At 40.3% G+C, this 25,030-nt stretch overlaps 1 protein-coding gene across 6 annotated transcripts in view; it reads left to right on the forward strand.

Moving 5' to 3' along the window:
• The window catches only part of STIM1 (stromal interaction molecule 1), a 192,748-nt gene that overhangs the window by 124,105 nt on the left and 43,613 nt on the right, over positions 1–25,030 (forward strand). For all 6 annotated transcript variants that reach the window (XM_033862421.2, XM_019939516.3, XM_033862422.2 and 3 more), the window contains one exon: positions 14,779–14,893. In XM_033862421.2, the coding sequence (XP_033718312.1) occupies positions 14,779–14,893 (115 nt within the window). The remainder of the gene's footprint in view (positions 1–14,778; positions 14,894–25,030) is intronic.

A 25,030-nucleotide genomic window follows, 5' to 3' on the forward strand; every position in this document is an offset into this window, starting at 1 on the left:
ACACAGCCGAAAAAAAAAAAAAAGAGTCAGTGAGGTCCTATGTGACCTGGCTTCCACTTATCATCTATCTCCTTTGGTCTTTCACTTCAGCCACAGTCCATGCTGTTTCTCAAACACTCCTTGTTTTTCCTGTCTTAGGGCCTTTGTTCTAGCTCTTACCTCTGTCTGGAATATTCTTCCCCCAGATATCCACTTTGATAACTCCCTCATGTTTCCCAATATTTTGTCTTTTCTCATACTTCTCCTTATCAATGAGACCTTTCCCAGACTACCCTATGTAATAATGAAATCTGCAAGCCTACTGCATTTCTGGCACCTACATCCTCATTACACATCACTTCCTTTTTTTGTTTGTTATTTTGGCTTTTTTTTTATTTTTAAGGACTTAATCACCTTCTGTATTCTATCATTTAATCCATAAGGGCAGGGGATCTGTTTTATTCACTGCTAAATCCCTGGTACTTAGAATAGTGCTCAGTGTTGGTACTCTATAAATATTGTTAAGTGGATGAATGCATTTATTTAAAAAGGAACAGATTTATTTTTTTACATGGATTCAAATTACTATCTGGGGTCCCTTACTAACCTTAAAAAATGTCCTTTAGTGCTTTTTATCAATATCAGGTGTGTCAGCTAGCAATGAATTTTTTCAGTGTTTATTTTGCCTTCACTTTTTTTTTTAAATTAATTTTTGGCTGCGCTGGGTCATCGTTGCTGCGCTAGTGCTTTCTCTAGTTGCGGCGAGCAGGGGTTACTCTTCGTTGTGGTGCTCCGGCCTCTCATTGAGGTGGCTTCTCATTGCGGAGCACGGGCTCTAGAGCGCAGGCTCAGTATTTGTGGCGCACGGGCTTAGCTGCTCTAAGGCATGTGAGATCTTCTCGGACCAGAGCTGGAACCCATGTCCCCTGCATTGGCAGGCAGATTCTTTTTTTTTTTTTTTTTTTTGCGGTACGCGGGCCTCCCACTGCTGTGGCCCCTCCCGTCGCAGAGCACAGGCTCCGGACGCGCAGGCTCAGCAGCCATGGCTCACGGGCCCAGCCGCTCCGCGGCATGTGGGATCTTCCCGGACCGGGGCACGAACTCATGTCCCCTGCATCGGCAGGCGGACTCTCAACCACTGCGCCACCAGGGAAGCCTCGCAGTAGGATTCTTAACCACTGCACCACCAGGGATGTCCCGCATCCATTGTTTTTGATGAGAAGTAGGCTGTTATTTTTATTTGGCTTCCTTTATGTGAAATGAATTATTTTTCTTTTGCTGCTTTTAAGATTTTCTCCTTGCCTTTGGCTTTTAGCTTTTTCTGTGATGTGTCTGTGGATCTCTTTGCATTTATCCTATCCTCTTTGAAGTTTGTTGAACTTTCTGGATAGGTAGATTAATGCTTTTCAATAAACTTGGGAAATTCCCAGACATTATTTCTTTCTATATATATATATTTTTTCTGCTCCTTTCTCTTCATCCTCTCCTTTTATTTATTTTTACTTTTAATTTTTTTTGGCCACACCACACGACTTGTGGGATCTCAGTTCCCCGATCAGGGATTGAACCGCGGGCCACAGCAGTGAAAGCCCGGAATCCTGACCACTGGGCCACCAAGGAACTCCCCATCCTCGCCTTTTGATCCTTCCATTACGCATATGAGCAAAATGGTGTTCCACATTTCTCTGGAACTGTTCATTTTTTCTCATTCTTTTTTTCTCTCTGTTTTTTGGATTGTGTAATCTCCTTCAGCCTATCTTCCAGTTTGCTAATTCTGTCTTTTGCTGGTTCAGAGCTGCTGTTGAGCTCCTCTCTTAGTTACTATACTTTTCAACTCCACAACATACCTTTGGTTCTTTTTTGTAATTTCTGTCTATTGATATTCTTTATTTGATGTGACATTGTCACCACACATTCCCTTACTTCTTTAATCCTGGTTTCCTTTAGTCTTTGAAGATATTTATAATGGCTACTTTGGAGCCTTTTTTTGTCAAATTTGAAATTTGCTTGCTCTCACAGACAGTTTCTGTTGCCTGCTTTTTTTCTGGTGTATGGCTCATACTTTCCTGTTAATTCGCATGCCATATATATATATATATATGAAACAATATATGTATTGTTAGAAACTGGATGTTTTTGATCATATACTGGAGCAATTCTGGCTACTGGTCCAACCCCTCTGGGGCTTGTTATTATTTACTTGTTTGTTTGTTTGGTGACTGGAAAGATTATTTCATTGGTCTGTTCCCACCACCTCCTGACGGTGTGAAGCCTCTGATGTTGCTTCTCAGAGGGTGCAGCTTTGGATATGCCCACAGTCACCTTTGGATGGCAATGGTTTTGGCAGGGCTGTCTTTGACTCTCTCTTCTCCTGGCCCCACTCAGCTGTTAAGCTCTGTTAGTTGCCATCTGATTACTCTATTGTTTTCAACAATGCCCTGGGGCATAAATTTTCTCCACAGACTGATCCACTCATATTAGGGCTCCTTTGAAAGGATAGTTCCTGAGATCAGTGTTTGAGATTTGTTCTTACAAGAGGAGGGCTCCTCCCAGCTGTCTCTGTTCCCAGTCAGCAAATTCTTTACCCTGCAGTTCAGCCTATATCTCCAATAAATCCACCCCTCTCCTCCCAATTGCCTTTCACCAGAACTTTCACTGTTTTTCAGAGAGCCCTTGGTCTTAAACTTCTTCACATTCTGTTGCAAATAAAATAATTTCCTTTGGGGAGAGGTTCAAAACTCTCTAAAGCCTGCTTCTCCTACCAGGCAAGAACTCTGAGCTATGGTTCTGGAGTTGGAGGTAGGGACGATGACGTTCTTCTCTTTGAGTGACACCCCCATTTTAGGAGCTGAGCACTTGGTGGAGGGATGGCAGTAGCCTCGTGCCTTCTTGGCTTGCCTCTCCCAGAGTATAATTGCTGTCTTATAAGCTAGGGAAATGGCAGTCAGGTCCCCAGTATGCTCAGTGGCTCTGCATCCAAGGTGAAGTCCCTGCCCCATGAGTGGGGGCTGGGTGGAAGTAGGGAGGCCCACTTCTTTGCTGGATTCACCTAGAACTTAGCTTTAGCAACAGGTAACTGGAAGAAGGAGGAGACATAGCCTTCCAACTGGGAGCTTGGGGATGAGGGAGCCCTGTGTTCTCAGCTGCACCAGTCTGGAATGGAGTTTCTGTCTTACTGATTTGGCAGTGGGGAGAGAGAGAGGGAGCAAGTGTTAATTAAAATACTACAGACTCTCACTGTTCTTACTGAGTTTTAGTAGATCTTCTTGAGCAAATGTTTCTTCATTTGCTATATGCTCTAGGACAATTTCTAGAGATTTTGAATGATGGCTTTTTTTTTTTTACGGTATCAGAGATTATATATTTGCATTTTCCAAGTTTTCTGTGATAATGAAAGTTATTTGTCATCCGTAAAAACATGCTTATTAAAAAAACCCAAATAACCTAGAATGAAGTAAATTACGTAAAGCCCCTTTCATTCCTCCTCTCCCAGTCCTAGTGCCTTGGGCAGAGGAAACCATCAGCATCTTGATATGCATTATTACAGACTTTTTTCTAGGCATGCACAGACACACGCATGCCATATATATGTAAACAGGTCCATAACCATATAAACGTAAACAGGAGTGTGTGATTCAGTATTATTGTACACCTTGTTTTTCATATCACTATGTCTTAGAAATACTTTCATGTCCACACTATAGAGCTCTTTTCATCTGCTGCAGAGTATTGCCTGGTAGGAGTTAGTATGTATTACTTCAACAATTTCTTCATTTATGTACAATCATGTTTCAAATTTTTTGTTATTTCAAAAAATGCTTCGATACACCTACTTATACGTGACTCCTAGGACTTGCGTGAAGATTTCTTCAGGTTGGATGCCTACAGTCAGAGCTGTTAAATCAGAGGCTAGACACCTTTTAAGTATTGATATACACTGACAAATTGTCCACCTGAAAAGCTATGGATGTATACCTTCTCCAACAATGACAGAGTGCTCATTATGTCCAGCACTAGTTATTACCAATCCTTTCATAGCTGCCTTTTCAAGGGATGGGAAAATGGTATTCATTTTAATTTTTGACTGCTTATGAAGTTGAAAGTTTATACATGTTTGTTTATATTTCTTCTTTATAAAAATATTTTTATATCTTTTGCTCATCTTTTGTTTGGTTTCTAGGTGCTCTTATATTAAGGATCTTTAACTTTCTGTTATATGTCACATAAGGAATGATTGCTTTTAAAAAATAACTTTTGCCACTTTCACTGGAGAGTGGTTCTATGGAGCTTCTCACACTGTCAAGCCAGAAGTCCCCTCTAACTCATCAGTTTTTTTTTTTTTTTTTTTTTTTTTGCGGTACGCGGGCCTCTCACTGCCGTGGCCTCTCCCGTTGCGGAGCACAGGCTCCGGACACGCAGGCCCAGCAGCCACGGCTCACAGGCCCAGTCGCTCCGCGGCATGCGGGATCCTCCCGGACCGGGGCACGAGCCCATGTCCCCTGCATCGACAGGCGGACTCTCAACCACTGCGCCACCAGGGAAGACCCAAACTCATCAGTTTTTAAAAACATTTTTACCCATAACACATTCTGTCCAGTGCTGTGTATTCCTCCTATGTAAATGTAGCAGTATTGACCCCAAGAAGATAATCCTTTCTGTCTGGGGAAATATTTTTAAATTAGTGATCCATTTCTATCCCCCTTTCATAAGATTCCCCTGGCAGTGGTCCTTGGCTAGCTTGGATACTTTGGTCCCGATAGTTTGCAAGACTGGAGATGTCAAAATTTCTTAGTCTTTGCCATTCTGGCCAGGTACCTAGCAAGTTGCAACTTCAGATGCTGCCTCTAGGATTTGATCTGTGTCATGTGACCAATGTCATGGCCTGAGGACATCAAAGATGATTCCATGACAAGGACTAAGCTTTATCATCGACCTCAGAGAGATTCTCTGTACCTGCATGTGTGCTGGGTACTAGATATATAGGAGTAAAAGGGAAGGTGAAGTTGCTGCCTTAGAAGAAGTTCCTCTAGTTGTGGAAATAGCCATGTAAACAGATGAGGATACTGCAGTAGGATAAGTGGATACTGTGATGGAGTCACGGAAGAGGAAGACCTAAGTTAGTTTTACCCACGTACAGAGTTGCTGATATGTCGTTTTGGTCCGAAGAGATGATGGGAGAAGGAGAGTGTTTTAGCTAAGGGAACAGTATGTGCAAAGACATGAGACTGGTCAAGAGCCTGGTACTTTCAGAGAACTTCAAGTATTTCATTATCATTGGGGTTGGGAGGAAGTGACAGTTGATGTGGCAAAGAAGGCAGGGAGGGTCTTGCCAAGGTTGTGAAATCTCTGTTTTAAATGGAGTTAAAGCTTTCAAAGTAAGGAACATAGAGTAGAATGGAAAGGGCCTTAGAGGTCAGTAGATTACAGTGTCTTGTCTATTGCTGATCGCTTGGCACATGGTCTTCGTGTAGCAAGCACTTAGGAAATATCTGTCTTCTACCTCCTCTGTGTGTCTCCTTTACATATGAGAGATCAGCATCATTGTAATAGTGGGCTTCAGGATTGCACATTCTTAGTATCTTTATATTCCTCTTATAGTATATCAAATGTATTAATATTTAGGAGAGCTCAATTCATACATAGGAGAGCTTATTTTGTGCCAGGTACTATTCTAAGTTCTTTATGTGAATTAATCCATTTATAATACCCTCAATATAAGTGTATTATGAAGTTTGTACTATTATGTCCATTTTACAAATGATGTGACTAATACAGTGAAAGTGAGTGGTAGAACCAGGATTCAAACCCAGGCAGCCTGGCTCTAGAATCAAGCTCTAAACCATCATGTTACACTGAACCCAAGCCAGTGTAACCCTCTGGCCCCTAGCTGGATATCTTTGTTTTAGATTGGCTGGCAATGTGGGGACCTTTTTCTTTCTTCTGTATAGTAAACATAATATGCATTGAGTACCTACTCTAAGCTAAGCATTCTTCTGGGTGTTCTAGGACAAGCTCAAGTGAGAGATACTCATTCAGTTATTTAATAACCACACACCTTGCTCTGTGCCAGGCTCTATGCTTGGAGCTTGACTTACAGAGCTAAATTAATTATTTATTTAGGTGTTCCAGAAAATTTGCAAGATGCCGGATAAAGAGATAAGTGACAAATAAAACACAGTTTCTATATTTGAGTTGCTTAGGGGGAGTAAAAAGAGGGTAATTAAATAGTAATTATGGTATAATGGGATAAATACTGTCATAGATATATACCCTGAGGACTAAGAGAACAAATAGGATAGGGCAATTAATTTGCTTGGGAGAGGTCTGGAAAACTTCACAGAGGCAGTGACTTTTTCTTCAGCAGATAAAGAGAAGGAGAAACATTTTAAAAGGAGCACCTTGTGTAAAGGAAAAAGAGCATGGTTTAGTTTGTTCAAGGAGCCTGAAGTGGCTTGATGTATCTAGAGCAAATGTTGGCAAACTTTTTCTATTAAGGGTCAGATAGTCAATATTTTAGGCTTTGCTGGCCACACAGTCTCTGTCACAACGACTCAAGTCCGCCTTTGAAGCCTGAAAGCAGCTATAGATAGTGCATAAATGAATGAACGTGGCTGAGTTCCAATAAAACTTTATTTACAAAAACAAGCAGCAAGCTGGATTTGGCCCATGGCCATAGTTTCTTGACCCCTGGCCTGGAGTGTAGATGTCTGATAGAGAGGGAGAATGGCCAGGAAGCTGACTGGAAAGTTAGTCTATGGGGCAGATTGTAAAAGGCCTTGAATGTAAGGCCAAGGGGCTAGGGCTTTATCCTATTGGTAATGGGGAGTCATGAGATTTTAAGTAGGTACATTGGTATAGTTAGATTTATACTTTACAAAGGTCATTCTGGTGACTAATGTGGTAGATGGACTGGCAGAAGTGAGACTAGATGTACAAAAGTGAGTGAGAAATGACTGTCCTCTCCCTGACTTTTTTTTTTTTTTTTTTTTTTTGCGAATGCGGGTCTCTCACTGTTGTGGCCTCTCCCGTTGCGGAGCACAGGCTCTGGACGTGCAGGCTCAGCGGCCATGGCTCACGGGCCCAGCCGCTCTGCGGCATGTGGGATCTTCCCGGACCGGGGCACAAACCCGTGTCCCCTGCATCGGCAGGCGGACTCTCAACCACTGCGCCACCAGGGAAGCCCGTTCTCTCCCTGACTTTGAGCAATAGCTTCTGGTCTCACTGAGGACAGATTTTTCACCCCTGAGATGTCCATGTCCCCAGCATTCTGTACCAGTGACATTCAGAGCTGTTGTATCTAAAATTTGTGTCCTTGCTAGATGTTCACGCGGTAAACAAGAGTTGGGAAGCTTCTCAGATCTGGGGCACGTGTGTTGTGGGTTCTAAACATTGTATGTGTGGGGAAGCGGGGGTGGTGCTGTGGTGGTGTGGTTTGGGAGATGTGGTGCATCAACAGTGGGGAACAAGGGTGGAAAGGGGAAGGAGGAGTAATTGCTTCCAGGCAAGAACCCAGGAGACCTGCCTGATTCCTGCACCCACAGATGTGCTGCTCCTCTTCAAGCTTTACCTCAGTGAATTCTGTTCCCTGATGAAGCTGGCTGGGCCTGTTTTGTTGGGAATTCTAGAGACATGTCTCCCCTCCTGTCTGCTCTCACCCACACCCCCTCACTACTGCTTCACTTGGGATGGGGTTGCATGCTTTGTGCCACTGCCAGGGAGATCACTTTTCTGAGCTCATAGAACTAAATATACCTAGTAACAACTGGTCCCTTGGCTCTTCAGAGAGCTGTTGAGCTGCAGCTCTAGCCAGTGCTGTATTCCCCCTGGTAAGGCAGGACTTTCAGGGAGCCTCCTTAGACCTTCCTGAGAGAAGAGCTGCTTGTTCTGAGTCCAAAATAGTAAATCCTTGTTGTGGGAGCCAAAAGTTGCCTCTTTGGTTTTGTTTTGGTTTTGCTTTTTGTTGCTTTTAAACTTTGTCTTATATCAGACACTAGCCATTAGCTGGATGTGGGACAGTGTTCAGAGTAATATGTGATAATGCCTACCTCAAGTATATTGGACATCAAAGTTCTAGTTCTGTACAATTTTCTTGTATGCTATGTTTATGGCTGGGTAACTGGGACCGTCTATCAGAGGGTATATGGTTTGGTAGGGGAGGTAGACGCATAACAAGACTGATTAGGGTATACACAGGGACTGTGGGAGCACAGAATAATCATCTGATCAAGAAGCCCTCGTTGGGCTTCCCTGGTGGCACAGTGGTTAAGAATCCGCCTGCCAATGCAGGGGACACAGGTTCAAGCCCTGGTCCAGGAAGATCCCACATACCACGGAGCAACTAAGCCCGTGCGCCACAACTGCTGAGCCTGTGTGCTGTAGCTGCCGAAGCCCACGTGCCTAGAGCCCGTGTTCCGCAACAAGAGAAGCCACTGCAGTGAGAAGCCCGCGCACCGCTACGAAGAGTAGCCCCCGCTTGCCACAACTAGAGAAAGCCCGCGCTCAGCAACGAAGACCCAGTGCAGCCAAAAATAAATAAATAAAGGAAAAAAATTTTTTTTAATTAAGAAAAAAAAAAGAAACCCTCGTTATCTTCCTCAGGACCAACTGCCCCACCTCTAAGCTGCCCCAAATTGCGACTTATGTATAATACTGTTTGATACGGACAATTAATTTTTTCTTAATTTTAAGTAAAATGTAAACAAAAACATCTTCATAAAATGTTGCATTATAAAATTAATTTGTAATGAATGATCTACATAAAAACAATGTGCTTGCTTTGCAAACACAACCTCATGACAAGTCCCTTAGCCACCACCCTCCCTTCCAATCAAATTGTAGCCCTTAAGCCTCTCCCAAATAAAATTCCAGAGTTGTCACTGGAGCTCAGTGTTGCTAGACCTTTAAATTGTTTTTTTAAAGAGAGCTGGACTTTTGGGGTGAAATTTGATTTTTTAAAAAAATATTTATTGATTTGGCTGAGCTGGGTCTTAGTTGTGGCACGCGGGATCTTCATTGCGGCATGCAGGATCTTTTTAGTTGTGGCATGTGGGCTCCTTTAGTTGTGGCTTGCAGGCTCTTAGTGCAGCATGTGGGATCTAGTTCCTTGACCAGGGATTGAACCCAGGCCCCCTGTGTTGGGAGTGTGGAGTCTTAACCACTGGACCACCAGGGAAGTCCCTGTGATTTTTATATATAGTTTCAATTTATAAAATGCTCTGTGGGCCATTAAAAGACATGTGCAAAGGCAGTCTATGACTTGTGCAAACATGAGTCATTTAATCCTTATCACACTCAAATGAGAGGGATAATTAGCCCTCATTTTGAGGGGAATACAGGCTCAGAGATGCTAAGTAGCTTGCCCAAAAGTCACATAGGAAGGGGTCTGTTTCTAAAGGTTCTGAACTCTTTATATTTACAGTACACCGCCTTTCCTCCCCTTAAAGCCTCAGCTCGGTACTTTGTGACCACCTAGAGGGGTGGGAGGGAGACGTAAGAGGGAGGAGATATGGGGATATATGTATGTGTATAGCTGATTCGCTTTGTTATACAGCAGAAACTAACACACCATTGTAAAGCAATTATACTCCAATAAAGATGTTAAAAAAAAAAGAAAAAAGAAAAAAGCCTGATTGTTGCAGCCGCACTTCCTTGTTCTCTAACGAGGTTCCATCCAGCATCTGGCCCTTCCTTCAGGTATAGCTTCTGTCAGCCCACCCTCCTTGTTTGGCACCACCTTCTTGCTGGCCTTGTTTTCTGACCTTACTCTTTCTTTGCATGCTTTGTGGTACCAGCAGAGCCTGATGTGAGCCCCTGTGCGGATACTCCTTGCACCTTCTTCCCATGAGCTTCTCTGCTCTCCATACACCTCAATGACCAGACTTGGCTATAAAAAGCAGTCTGTTTCTTGTTGGCTCCCTAAAAGTAGCTGGTATATCTCATCACATGGTTTCCTGGAGTTAGCTGATAATGGTAGAAAATCCTCTTCCTTGGGGATTTTGGCATTTCTGCTCCTAAGGCCTGCATATGACAAGTGTTTCTCTAGTCTTAGATTAAGAGGGTCTGGGTTAGAGCCTAGGAGGACTAAAGTAGGGTATACCTTAAAGGACCTCTGATGAATCAAAACTAAAAACGTTATGAGGATTAGAAATTTGATCTCTGTAAAGTTTATGTAAAACCTGACAACTTCTCATTATATCCACATTACTACTTTGTTTCAAGCCACCATTAGCTCACATCTTGATTATTGCAATTGCCACCTGGTTGCCCCGCATCTGCCCTTGTCCTCCTATAGTCTGCTTCTCAACACAGCGTTCAGAGAAATGCTTTTAAAGATGTAAATGCGATCGTGTCGCATATCTCTTCAAATTCCTCCAACAGCTTCCATCTCAGAGTAAAACTCAAAGTCCTTATGATGACCTACAAAAGCCTTTATGATCTGTACCCCTGTTGCTTCTCTGAGTTCATCTCCTGCTAGTTACCACCTCACTTGTTTCTCTTTGGCCACACTGGCCTCCTTGCTATTCCTTGAACGTACTTGTTCTTGGCTCAGGGCCTTTGCATTTGCCATTTTCTGTTCTTGGGATACTCTTCCAGTTATCCTGTGTGCCTTTCTCCAACATCTCCTTCAGATATTTGCTTAAAAGTCACTTTCTTTTTTTTGGCGGTATGCGGGTCTCTCACTGCTGTGGCCTCTCCCGTTGCGGAGCACAGGCTCCGGACACGCAGGCTCAGCGGCCATGGCTCACGGGTCCAGCCGCTTTGCGGCATGTGGGATCTTCCCGGACCGGGGCACAAACCCGTGTCCCCTGCATTGGCAGGTGGACTCTCAACCACTGCGCCATCAGGGAAGCCTGAAAGTCACTTTCTTAATGAGACTTTCCTTGACACCTCTAATGAAGATGATAAATCACTAATACCACAACTCTTGGCCTTCCCTCTTGACCTTCTCTGCTTTATACAAATTATTGTCTCTCTCACCCAAATTGGATGTTAGCTCAATGAGGACAAAGATTTTTGTCTGTTTTGTTTACTATTTACTGCATTTCTAGTGCCCGGAACATAGAAATCTTGTATTTGTTGAATAAATGAATGAATGAATTTCTGCCTCCAGACTGACTGTCTCAGACTGCTTGTAACTGTGTCTTCCCTGATATGTCCTAGGGTGTGGTGTTTAAGGTCCAGTGATTTCATCACTTACTCATCACCCAGTGAGAGTAATCAGACTCTCAATAAAATTAACAAAATTGTTTTAAAATTCGTTTTGAAAAATAAGTAACTGAGATTGACAAGAAATGTTCTGAAATAAAAGAGCCATGGAAAGAGGGGGTCAAGACATTAGAAAAATTTTAAAAGCATAAAATAAAATAAAACTGAATTAAAATAAAAAGTATAATAAAATAGTCAAGTGCTAGCAAAAAAATATGGTTTAGTGCAAAAGAATGGAGAGGCTAGAAATATACCCAACTATATATGTAGTTGTTATTACTTTATAATTACTTCTTATTAAATAGCATTTTTCCAAAAACGGAATAAAAGACAGATAATTTTTTTTAAGGTCTAAGGCATTTATTTATTTATTTTAATTGAAGTATAGTTGATTTACAATGTTGTGCTAGTTTCTGGTGTACAGCAAAGTGATTCAGTTTTTTATGTATTGACATATGTATGTATGTATATGTGTGTGTATATATATATATATATGTATATATGTGTATATATATATTCTTTTTCATATTCTTTTCCATTATAGGTTATTACAAGGTTTTGAATATAGTTCCCTGTGCTATACAATTGGACCTTGTTCTTTATCTATTTTATATATAGTAGTTTATATCTGCTAATCCCAAACTCCTAATTTATCCCCCACCCACCCCCATTTCTCCTTTGGTAACTGTAAGTTTGTTTTCTATGTCTGTGAGTCTGTTTCTGTTTCGTAAATAAGTTTGTATCAGTTTTTTAGATTCTACATATAGGTGATATCATATGATATTTGTCTTTCTCTGTCTGACTTACCTCACTTAGTATGATAATCTCTAGGTCCATCCATTGCTGCAAATGGCATTATTTCATTCTTTTTTATGGCTGAGTAATATTCCATTGTGTATATATACCACATCTTCTTTATCCATTCATCTGTCAATGGACATTTAGGTTGCTTCCATGGAAAGACAGATAATTTAATAAATGGAGTTGGGATACTGGGTAGCAATTTGGGAAAAAATGTTAAGAGTCACAATTTATAGCATACAATACATTGGATGTTAGGCGGTCTAAAGGGCTGACGATTAAAAAATCCAAACATGTTAAATACTTCAGTCAGTTTACCTTTCTAAGAATTGAGAAAATCTCCTTGCTCTGGGCCCTTCACCATGTCACTTACCTAATTCTTATTAAAAAGTAGATTCTCTCACCAATTTCAGATGAGACATTGGGGAGCTGGAGAACCTAACCCACACGTGTCAGAAGGAACCTGAGTTTAGTTGTGGGGGGAGGACACAGAGAACTGTTAAACTTAGGCACTGCTCTTCACTCCTCATCTCGCCGGAGGTCTTGACTTCCCTTCAGGATTCTAGCCTCCATGGGAATGTAGCTAGGCCGTACCTATACCCCAGGTAGTAGACTGCACTAGAGCTGTACTCCAGTATGTAGCTATTAGCCACATGTGGCCATTTAAACTTAAATTAATTTTTAAAAAATTTCTGTTCTTTAGTCATACTAGCCACATTATGAGTGTTCAATAGCTGCCTGTGCCTAGTGACAGTTGTTTGGACAGGACAGATATTGAAGCTTTCCATTATTGCAGAAAGTTGTATTGGACAGTGCTACGTTATAGTTGTGGACATTGTCAAGTTCCTTGTGCTCAGCAGCCTATACCCTGACTAGGTTGAGAGTAATCCAGTGTGGTCTCTCTTCAAACTTCTCTCCTGAGTCTTTAAGCCCAGACGTCTTATGTCTGAAAAACCCAGGGGAGAAAATCATCCCTCGATTATGAGTTTAAGGAATCTGGGACCATTCTGTCAATCATCTGTTCATTTAGTCAGCAACATTTACTGACATTACTCTGGGTCAGACCCTTTCCTTTCTTGGACCCTGGGGATAATGAAAGGTGGATAAGAGACATTTCCGGAAAATTCTACTAAAATGTGTTCTTGTGAGAGTAGTGATCAGAGTTGCGTATTTCTTTGATGTTTGAGGCTCTGTGGAAAGCAGTGATCACTGTTCAATCTTATACATACTAATGTGGTTAAGGATTGGGCTGAATGAGTATCTGTGAAATTAATTACCAGTTAAATTTCTAAAAGCTTTGATTTCTTTTGCTTTTCTTTTTTCTTATAAAAGTATAGTGTGAAAAAAAATCCGCATAACTAAAGGACAGCATATGCGGTACAGGGGAAAACTTTAGACTATAAAGTCAGATACCTTGGGTTGGAATACTAACTCTATCACTTATCAGCTGTAACCTTGGGCAGATGTTTCAGTTATCTAATGCTGCATAACAAACCTCCCCCAAACTAGTGGCTCCAAACAACAAAAACATTTATTTTATCATGTTTCTGCAATCTCGGCTTGGCGTATCAGGGACAGCTCCTGTGTGTCCACTTGGCATCAGGTGAAGTAACTCAAAATCTAGGGGATAGAATCACCTGAAGTCTCAGTCACTCACATGTCTGACTCCTGGGCTGGAAGACTCAGACAGCTTGTGCTGCTCAGACATTGCTAGCTCTAAATAGTCTTTACACATTATCTCTCCAGAATGATAGCTTCAGAGTAGCCAGGCTTCTTACATGGTGGCTCAGAGCTCCCAAGGCATGTGTCCCCAAAGGGAGTGAGCCAGGTGGAATCTATACTGCCTTTTCTAACCTAGCCTGGGAAGTCATTTGACATCATTGCTGCCACATTCTGTTTGTTAGAAGATGAGTCATTAATGTCAGCCTATATTCAAGGGCAGAAGAATTCAACTTTTATGGAAGGATTGTCAAAGAATTGTGGACATATTTTAAAATCATCACAGCAAGTAATTAAATCTCTTTAAACTTAATGTTTTGAGAATTTGGGGCAAACTGTGTTCTTTAAGACTATTACTGCTTTTGGGCTTCCCTGGTGGCGCAGTGGTTAAGAATCTGCCTGCCAATGCAAGGGACACGGGTTCGAACCCTGGTCCGGGAAGATCCCACAGCTGCAGAGCAACTAAACACACGCGCCACAACTACTGAGCCTTGCTCTAGAGCCCGCGAGCCACAACTACTGAGCCTGCGTGCTGCAACTACTGAAGCCTGCATGCCTAGAGCCCATGCTCCACAACAAGGGAAGCCACTGCAATGAGAAACCCGGGCACCACAACGAAGAGTAGCCCCCGCTCGCCGCAACTAGAGAAGCCTGCGAGCAGCAGCGAAGACCCAACGCAGCCTAAATAAATAAATAACTAAAGACTATTACTGTTCTCATTTGTAAAATAGGTGTGATAATTCATTAGTTGTGAAGATTAGATGAGAAAATATAAGCTCTTGGAATGTTGCTTAGTGTGTAAATGAGTGCTCAAAAGTTGTTAATTCTTCCTTTTCCATAATTAAAAAAATATGAGGAAGGAATTTCTTATTCATGTTTATTTTTTTCTCAAACGAAACATATAACAAAGAAAAGGCAGTCTAGTTAGTAAGTAGGACATATTCACATGGAAGGATACATGGGTGATGTGATACACTTGTACATCCGGCAGGTGGGATGTGCTGTCGGTAGTTAGGTGATCTTAGTGGGCTGGCTCCCAGGTATCTCTTGTGACTTATGTGCTTTCCCTTGCAGTTCCTGAGGGAAGACCTCAATTACCACGACCCAACGGTGAAACACAGCACCTTCCATGGTGAGGATAAGCTCATCAGCGTAGAGGACTTGTGGAAGGCATGGAAGTCTTCAGAAGGTAATAGGCAGCTTGGTTGTCAATCCTAGTTGCCGGAAGGTTTAGAGAAGAGAGAAGAAGACGGGTAGCAATTTGGCCTTTAAAGGACATGAGTATAAAATGCTTAGTAAAGAGCAAATTACTGAAATGGTTCTACATACAGTCACTGAATAGAGACTGTATAGAGACTGAATAAGACTGAAGAGAGTCACTGTGCTGAGAATGGGGGAAGATGCTCCAAACAGAGTTGGAGTTGTTCTCATTAGAATTCTTATCGAATCCTATCCTATCCCTACACCTCTCCTTACCAGCTCCCCCCATCCCCCAAAGGAACCTCACAGCTTTGGCTGCTTCATCTCCAGAGACAGGGAGTTTGCTGGCCTTTTGAGGCAGCCCCTTTCTTCTGAAGCTCCCCACTTGGTCCTGGCTCTGCTGAGTCCTAGATGATTCAAAGGTTGGGTCGAAGTGCAGTTGAACTCTCTCCCGAGTCTTCTCTTCCAGGTTAAATAGCCCTAGTTCTTTGAAGAAAACATTTTTTTCCAGCCTCCTCTTCATCTTGGTCTCCTGCATATGGACACTTTTGTTAATGTATTTCTTAGATCATGGCTCCTACAGTTGGACGCAGACCCCCAGGTGTGGTTTGATCAGCACAGAGCCGAGCAGGACCATCCGCTTCTCAGTTCTGGACCCTGTGTGTCTGTTAATGCAGTCTGATTAGATACTGGTACCCTCAGCAGTCAAATCACTCTGCTGACTCATGTTGAACTTACTAAATTAAAACTTTAGGGCTTCCCTGGTGGCGCAGTGGTTGAGAGTCTGCCTGCCGATGCAGAGAACACGGGTTCGTGCCCTGGTCTGGGAAGATCCCACATGCCGCGGAGCGGCTGGGCCCGTGAGCCATGGCCGCTGAGGCTGCGAGTCCGGAGCCTGTGCTCCGCAACGGGAGAGGCCACGACAGTGAGAGGCCCGCGTATGCAAAAAAAAAAAAAAAAAAAAAAAAAAATTAAAACTTTAGCTCTTTAGATCTTTTTCATGTGTAAGACTGCTAAACCATGATTACCTTTTTTTTTTTTTTTTTTTTTTTTTCTCCTAGAGCATTTGCTTCAGAATTCTGAGTGAAAGAGCATGTCTAATTGTATGAGGCTTGACAGGGAAGGAAAAAACAGTGCCTTAGCTTCCTTTCCATTTGTGTCTATGGCTAAAGCTTCCTTTGGTACTAATAAGAATGGAAGCAATCTCTCCCCTGGGTCTCTTAGGGTATGTCTTGATGCTAAGAAGAGTTAAAAATAAGTGACCACCAGCATTCCTGGTTTTTCAGATGAGGAACCTTAGGCCTAAATTTATTTATTTATTTAATTAAAAAAATTTTTTTAACATCTTTATTGGAGTATAATTACTTTACAATGATGTGTTAGTTTCTGCTTTATAACAAAGTGAATCAGCTATATATATACATATATCCCCATATCTCCTCCCTCAGGCCTAACTTTATAAAGTTACTTGTTCATTGTATTTAGTAAATAGTGGAGCCAGGACTTAGACCTGGACCTTCTGCTCTCTAGGCCAGTGCTTTTCCATGCCACCGTGGTTGAAAGCACTGGTCTGGTTGTAGAGAAGACCAGTTTTGGTAGGAATGAGGCAGTTTCTATTTTTGTTTAAATTCTTACCTAGGGGGCTTCCTTGGTGGCATAGTGGTTAAGAATCTGCCTGCCAGTGCAGGGGACACAGGTTCGAGACCTGGTCTGGTAAGATCCCACATGCTGCGGAGCAATTAAACCTGTGTGCCACAACTACTGAGCCTGCGTGCCACAACTACTGCAACCCGTGTGCCTAGAGCCCATGCTACACAGCAAGAGAAGCCACCACAGTGAGAAGCCTGAACACTGCAAGGAAGAGTAGCCCCTACTTACCACAACTAGAGAAAGCCCGCGTGCAGGAATGAAGACCCAGTGCAGCCAAAAATAAATAAATTAAAAAAGAAAATTCTTACCTAGGATTATGGAATTTCAGTTCTGGAAGGTATCATCTATAATATAGATGGAGAACATTAGATTTAAACAGGAAGACCTGGATTTTTAAAAAAATATTTATTTCTTTGGCTGCTCTGGGTCTTAGTTGTGGTATGCGGTATCTTTGTTGCCACTTGTGGGATCTTCATTGTGGCATGTGGGCTCTTTAGTTGAGGCATGCAGGATCTTTTAGTTGCGGCATGTGGGATCTAGTTCTCTGACCAGGCTGAACCTGTACCCCCTGCACTGGGAACATGGAGTCCTAATCAGTGGACCACCAGGGAAGTCCCAGGAAGACCTGGATTCTAATCCTGGTTGTAGGATGGACAGGCTGATGCTTGTTAACTCTGTTTTTAATCAATTTAGAAGAAGCATAATTTAGCTATATAGATAGCTTTCTGGAAATTGTTATCCTTGTGGGGGCTTTTGTTTAATAAGCTCCTGAGCAACTCAGGCTGTCTACTGATGTGAGATCAAGCACAGAAATGATCTTTGGAATGATACCAGCACTGCCAGGAAAAATCTTCTAACAGTACTATTTAATTTTAGTTTTCTTCTTTTTCTGTACTAACTTGAGGCCATGGCGCCTGGGTTTTAAGAGAGGGTGTCAAAAGTCGGAACTTAGAATGAAAGATGGCAGGGAGAGCATTCCTGACCTTCTCTGAAAGCCAAAGAGAAGTAGCTGGGAAGGGAAAGTGACCAAGAGAGGGCAGAAACAGAGGGATTAAATCATAGTATTAGAAAACAGCTCAAGACAATTTTCTGGTAAGGACTTTATTTCTGGACTCAGCAACTAATCGGAACACTACCAAGCATGTTCTAAATGACAGGAAGATGGAAGACAATGGAGTGAGTTTTGCAGAGTTGGTACCCGTTACTGGTGAGCAGAGAAAAACATTTCAATGCACAGTGATGTAGCTCATAGCTAAGCTAGAAGTGATATATATGTACCATTTTAAGATTTGCTCACCATGTGTCATGCCTGATGGTTTGACAAACTAAAAGTGAGAATCTTCTTGTGTACTATTTCTCCCAACAGTTTGTTTCATTCCAAGTAAGGCCCCTAATCTCTCTGGAGTTATGATTTCCAGAGCTACAAAAAAAACATGTACTATTCTGTCACTGGCTCAAACTGGCTGGCCTGAGTTTTTCTAGATGATGTAGATATCAGCAGTGGTCATTTGTATTCAGAACATTAGCTGACTAATGCCAGTACCATCTATGTGATTAATGTTGTTAACATTTTCTGACTAATGTTGGGGCCAGCCTTTTCTCTGTGTTATTTAGATTTAAGCAGAAAAGCCTGATAATCTCTACATTAGCCAGCTCTGGACTTTAATAATAAAAACAACAACAACAACTACAAAACTACTCTAATGTTTATATCGTATTTAATATGTGCTAGGCAGTGGTCTGAGTGCTTTACAAATATTAACTCTTATTTCTTACAAAAACCTTATGAAGTTTAAATATTACGATTGTCTCCATTTACAGATGAGGAAGATGAAGCAGAAAGAGAGTGATTAAGTGAAATAATGTAATGCAATTTTGTCACTAACTATCCAGGGTTAGTGCAGACTTCATAAGAAAAGGGCACAATACCTAACAAGAATACTGTCACTTCAGACACCAAACTAGCCATAAGCTCTGGGTGTTCCTAGACCACCTGTGCTCTGACCAACTGGCTACAAAATCAGGGGTTCCCACAATCCCCTCAGGTTTAATAATTTACTAAATAACTCTTAGGATTCAGGGAAGTGCTATGCTTATGACTACAATTTCATTATAAAGGATAAAAATTAGGACCAGCAAAAAGAAGACACCCATATGGAAAAGTCTTGTAGGGTCCTGAATGTGGAGCTTCTGTGTCCTCTCCCCATGGAATCAGGACATATTGCCCTCCTGGCACATCAGTCATCAATGCAACCGTGAAGTTCAACCAAGCCTCATTGTCCAGAGTTTTCATTGGGGTTTCCTATAACTTAGGCATGATTGATTGACCACATGATTGAACTCAATCACCAGCCTTCTATTCCGCCCCAAAGGCTGGGCTGATATCACCTGGCTCAAAGCCCCAGTCCTCTAGTCACATGGTTGATCTTTCTGGTGACCAGCCCCCATGCAGAGTCATCTCATTAGCATGAACTCAAGTGTGACCCAAGGGCCTACCATGAATAACAAAGATACTCCTATAATCAGGGAAATTGACCTAAAGATAAAAACCAGCCAAATTCTTTATTATACAAAATTAAGTCATTAAGTAAGGAAGAGCTGAACTAGTAGAGCTGAGGAAGAGTTGAGAACAAGGGCAACTCCAGGGATCCCAGCATCAGGGACTACGGGATTGGCCTCTTCTAATTAGTAACTCTCATATGTCTCGGCTACATTCATTCTTCATCTCTGTCTTTGCTCAAGAGTCAGATACAGTGGAGGGAGAATCAGATTGGCATAGTTTGGATCACAGACTTATGTAGGGTAGTAATAGTGAGAGAAGAGAGTATGTGTGTGTGGCAAGAGTTGGAGGGTGCTGCAAATTCCAATCTCTCTAAGATCCTTGAGGAGGGAGAGTAGCAGTTCTTTTTTTTTTTGCGGTACATGTGCCTCTCACTATTGTGGCCTCTTGCGGAGCACAGGCTTCAGATGGCTCATGGGCCTAGTCGCTCACGCGGCATGTGGGATCTTCCCAGACCGGGGCACGAACCCGTGTCCTCTGCATCGGCAGGCGGATTCTCAACCCCTGCGCCACCAGGGAAGCCCAGAGTAGCAGTTCTTTAACAGAAGAGATGCCAGGTGAATTTTGTAGAATCTTTGAGCAGTAGAATTGTTGTTTGTATGTTTGAGCCAATGGAAACAGTAACTATGCCCTTTGTAGTGAAGGGTGGTGGGAGGCATTGACCTAAGAGGATTCCCTTCTAAAGCATGGCTTCCATTCTTCTAAACAAAGTGCAGTGTTACTGTTTCTTCTCCCTTTTCGTGGACATGAGGTTTAAAAAGATGTTGTCTGCCAAACAAAGCATATTTCTTAATAATTTCTTTACCCATTTTTATGGATCAAAGGCACCTTAACCATCAATTTTGATTCTAACTAAAGAGTATGATTCCAGCTAAAAGCAAAATAACCTGGTATGCTAGTGTCACTCTGAACTTTGTCTTGAGAAGATGTTTTTGTTTTTTTTTAAAAATAAATTTATTTATTTATTTTTGGCTGCATTGGGTCTTTGTTGCTGCACGCTACTCTTCGTTGCGGTGTGCAGGCTTCTCATTGCAGTGGCTTCTCTTGTTGCGGGACATGGGCTCTAGGCGCATGGGCTCAGTACTTGTGGCACACAGGCTTAGTTGCTCTGCAGCATGTGGGATCTTCCCAGACCAGGGATCGAACCCGTGTCCCCTGCATTGGCAGGCAGGTTCTTAACCACTGCACCACCAGGGAAGTCCCGAGAAGATGTTTGTTTTCTACTAGGCTTTTGGAAATAAGAAAATAAGCTGACAGATCTCCTATTCAGTCTGTTCGTTTGTAGGACAGGATTTTTTATTGGAGCAGTAGAGCAGTACTGGAGAACCAGGAGGGTTTTAGGGAGAAAACTCAGCAGAACTGGCCTCTCTGTTGACATAACACAGGGAGCCAGGTGGCATTGGACTTTTGTATAAACCATTTCAAAAGTCAGATCAATATAAAAGAGTTGGCATCCCCTTTTTGCTTTTATATAAACCTGACGAGAGATCTATTTGTTCTGTTCTTTTAGCTATTTAAAAATTACTTTGCTAAGTGAATCTTCAAGTCATTTAGTTAAATTCCTCAACCATAGTTGTTTGTTGCTATATTTTTTGGGGAAAAGGTACAACTGGCTTTTTCTTTCTCTTACATTCTTTCAGGTATAAATATAAAATTACCATGATGTGTTAAATCATTACATCAACGCTGGTTGTTTTTTGTTATCTGAAGAAAATGAACTTATCACAGTCATTTTCTATTTATATTACATAGCTATTTGAGGGTAAAATGTCTTACTTGTATCCACATTTAATAAAGGAAACTGAGCATCTCTTACCTATTTCTGTTCCCAAGCCCTGAGGATTCTACCTCTTTAATATATTTTATGTGCATCTCCTATGATACTGTTTTAGCTCAACTTCCTCTTTTGAAAGAGATTTATTGAGTTGTAATTGACAATAAAATAAGGTATAAATATTTAAAATGTACACTTTTCAAAGTTCTGACACATGTATACAACTGTGAAACCATCACCACAATCAAGATAGTGAATATAGTCATCACCCCTACAATTTTTCTCACAGCCTTTTGTGATCTCTCCCCTCCTACCTCTCAGACAACTACTGATCTTTCAGCTGCTATAGGCGTGTTTGCATTTTATAGAATTTTATATACATGGAATCATATAATATACACTTAAAAAATTGACTTCTTTCACTTAGCATAATTATTTTGAGATTTAGTCATATTGTTGCATATATAAATATTTTATTTATTTTTATTGCTGAGTAGTAGTCCATTGTCTAAATATACCACAGTTTGTTTATCCATCACCTGCTGATAGACATTTGAGTTATTTCCAGTTTTTGGTTTTTACAAATGAAGCTTCTATGAACATTCATGTACAAGTCTTTCTATGGGCACATATTTTCTTTTCTCTTAGGTAAATATCTAGTAATGGAATGGCTAGATCACATGGTAGGTATATATTTTTAAAAAACTGTTGGACCGTCTTCAAAGTAGTTGTATCATTTTACATTCCCAGCAGCAGTGTATGACTTTCAGTGCTTGCACATCCTTACCAGCACTTGGTATGGTCTTTTAAATTTTAGCTATTCTAATAGTGTAGTGTTATTACATAGTGGTTTTATTTTGCATTTAGCTGATGACTAATGATGTTGGGCATCTTTTCATGTGCTTTAACTGCCATTCATGTATCTTTTTTGGTGGATTATCTGTCCAAATCTTATGTCTTTTTAAAAATTGGCTTGTTTGTTTTCTTATTGTTGAGTTTTTAGAGTCCTGTATGTATTCTGGATATAAATCCTTTATGAGACGTATGCTTTGCAAAGATTTTCTCTCAGTCTATGGCTTATCATCCTCTTTACAGTGTCTTCTAAAGAACAGAAAGTTTTAATTTTTCTGAAGTCCAGTTTATCAATTTGTTCTTTTATGGATCATGCTTTTGGTATCACGTATAAGGAATCTTTGCCTAACCCAAGCTTACACAAACATTTTCTCCTGCCTTTCCTTCTAGAAGTTTTATAGTTTTAGGTTTTACATTTAGGCCTATGATCTGTTTTGTATTAATTTTTGTATATGGTGTTAAGTATGGATTTTAGTTCTTTTTTGTGCTTGTGGATGTCCCGATTGTTCTAGAATCATTTGTTGAAAATTCTATCCTTTCTCCACTTCATTGCCTTGCACCTTTTGTCAAAAATCAGTTGTCCATATAAACATGGGTTTATTTATGAACTCTCTATTCTGATCTACTGATCTATTTGTCTGTCTTTATGTCAATGCCATGCTATTTTGATTACAATAGCCTTATAGTAATTCTTTCAGTCAGACAGTATTAGCCCTCCAACTTTGTTTTTCTTTTTCAAAGTTGTTCTGGCTGTTTGTCCTTGAACCAGCTTGTCAATTTCTACAAAAAACCCTACTGGGATTTTGACTGAGATTGCATCAGATCTATGGATTAGTTTGAGAGAGCTGACATCTTAACAATATTTAGTTTTCTGACCTATGGACAAAGTATATCTCTCCATTTTTTCAGGAGATAACACTTTCAGCAATGTTTTGTAGTTTTCAGGATACAGGTCTTTCATATATTTTGTCATATTTGTTTCTAAGCATTTCATAGGTTTTGTTCCTATTGTAAATAGTATTTTTTAAATTGTGGTAAAATATACATAACATACATTTTACTATTAAATGGTATTAAAAATTTAATTCCTGATTGTTTCTTTATATAGAAATATAATTGATTTTATATATTGATCTTGTATTCTGCAACATTGCTAAACTCACTTATCAATAGGATACCATCAGATTTTCAAATTAGACAATCATGTCTGCTGGTAAAGAAAGTTTAACTTTTTCTTTTCCAACCTGGACGCCTTTAAAAAATCTTTTTCTTATTTGATTGCCCTAGTTAGTATCACCAGTACAGTGTTGAAGAGAAGCGGTAAGAGCAGACATCTTTGTCTTGTTTCTGATATTAAAGGGAAAGCATTCAGTCTTTCGCCATTAAATATAACATTCGCTGTGGGTTTTTTTGTTTGTTTGTCTGTTTGTTTTTGTAAAAGACCTTTGTTACATCAAGGAAGCTACCTTCTATTCCTAGTTTTCTGAGAGCTTTGATCAGAAATGCATGTTGGATTTTATCAAATGAGTTTTCTGTGTCTTTTGAGATGATTGCCTGTTTTTTCTATTTTTGTTTGCTAATGTGATAAATTATATTGACTGATTTTTCCATGTTAAACTAACTGCATTCTTGGGATAAACCCCACTTGGTCATCTTCTTAATATATAGTTGGATTTTACTTTTTAAAAATTTTATTTTTAATTTTTCTATTAAAATGTTTAAATGGAAGTATAGTTGATTTACAGTATTATATTAGTTTCAGGTGTACAGCATGGTGATTTAGTGTTTTTTACAGATTGTACTCCATTAAAAGTTATTACAAGGTAATGGCCATGGTTCCCTGAGCTATACAATATATCCTTGTTGCTTATCTGTTTTATACATAGTAGTTTGTATCTCTTAATCCCACATCCCTAATTTTCCCCTTCCTCCCCTTCCCTCTTCCATTTGGTAACCACTAGTTTGTTTTCTGTATTTCCTATTTGCTAAAACTTTGTTTCAAACTTGTGCACCTTTGTTAGTGAAGGATATTGGTTTGTCATTTTCTTTTCTTGAAATATCTTTGTTTTTGGTATCAGGATAATGCTGGCCTCATAGAATGCGTTGGGAAGTATTCCTCTTCAATTTTTTCAGAAGACTTCATACAGAATTGTTATATTTTTCCTTGAATATTTGGGAGAATTCACCAGTAAAGCTGTTTGAGCCTGGTGTTTTCCTTTGTGGGACGGGTTTTTTTTTTTTTTTTCCTACAGTATCAATTTCTTTAATAGGTATAGGATATTTACTTCTTCTCTAGTGAGCTCTTGTAGTTTGTGTCTTCAAGGAATTTGTCCATTACGTTAAGTTGTCAAATTTACTGGCATACATTTGCTCATAACATTCCCTTATTATTCTTATAATATGCCTTAAATCTGTAACGATGTATCATTCCTGATGTTGGTAATTTGTGACTTCTCTCTTTTTTTTACTGATCTTGTTAGATTTTATTAATTTTATTGATCTTCTCAAAGAATCAGTATTTGGTTTCAAGGATTTTCTCTATTGTTGTTTATTTCATTGACTTTTACTTTGAGCTTTATTTCCTCTGATTACTTAGGGTTTAATTTGCTCTTTTTTTCTAGTTCGTTAAGGTGGAAGCTAAGGATATTGATTCAAGACCTTTCTTTTTTTTTCTAATATAGGCGTTCAGTGCTATAAATTTCCTCTAGGTCCTGCTTTAGCAGCATTTCACAAATTCTAGTGTGTTGTAGTTTTTTGCTTTTTTCCAACTGATTTATTCATAGCATAGACAGAGTGAAAATATCTAAAATGAAAACGCAACTGATGGTAAATGATTATTTTCACCTTTTTGGGGGGCCTGATATAGTCTTTAATAACTTAGCATCCCTTAATGTGTTCCAACTTGAGGGATTATTTTTGCCCTAGAAATGCATACCTCTGAAATCTGTCTTATATCTTAGTATTGGCTCTTCACTATCTTAGATGATGTGTTTTGTTTTTATTTTCATTCAGCTTAAAATACTTTGTTTCCTTTTTGATATCTTCTTTGATTCATGAATTATTGAGAAGCAAGTTATTTAGTTTCCAAATATTGGGGATTTTTTTAGAGATTTTTCTGTTATTGATTTGCATTTCAAATCCATTGTGGTCTGAGGACATACTTTATATTTAATATTTTTAAAATATTTTAAGACTTCTTAAAAAATGTACCTGAACATGATCTATCTTGGTAAATGTTCCGTGTGCCCTTGGCATTTGTTGGGTAGAGTGTTCTGTAAAATTCAGTCTGG

The sequence above is a fragment of the Tursiops truncatus genome, chromosome 8, assembly GCF_011762595.2.
Source record: "Tursiops truncatus isolate mTurTru1 chromosome 8, mTurTru1.mat.Y, whole genome shotgun sequence".
Classification (NCBI taxonomy): domain Eukaryota; kingdom Metazoa; phylum Chordata; class Mammalia; order Artiodactyla; family Delphinidae; genus Tursiops; species Tursiops truncatus.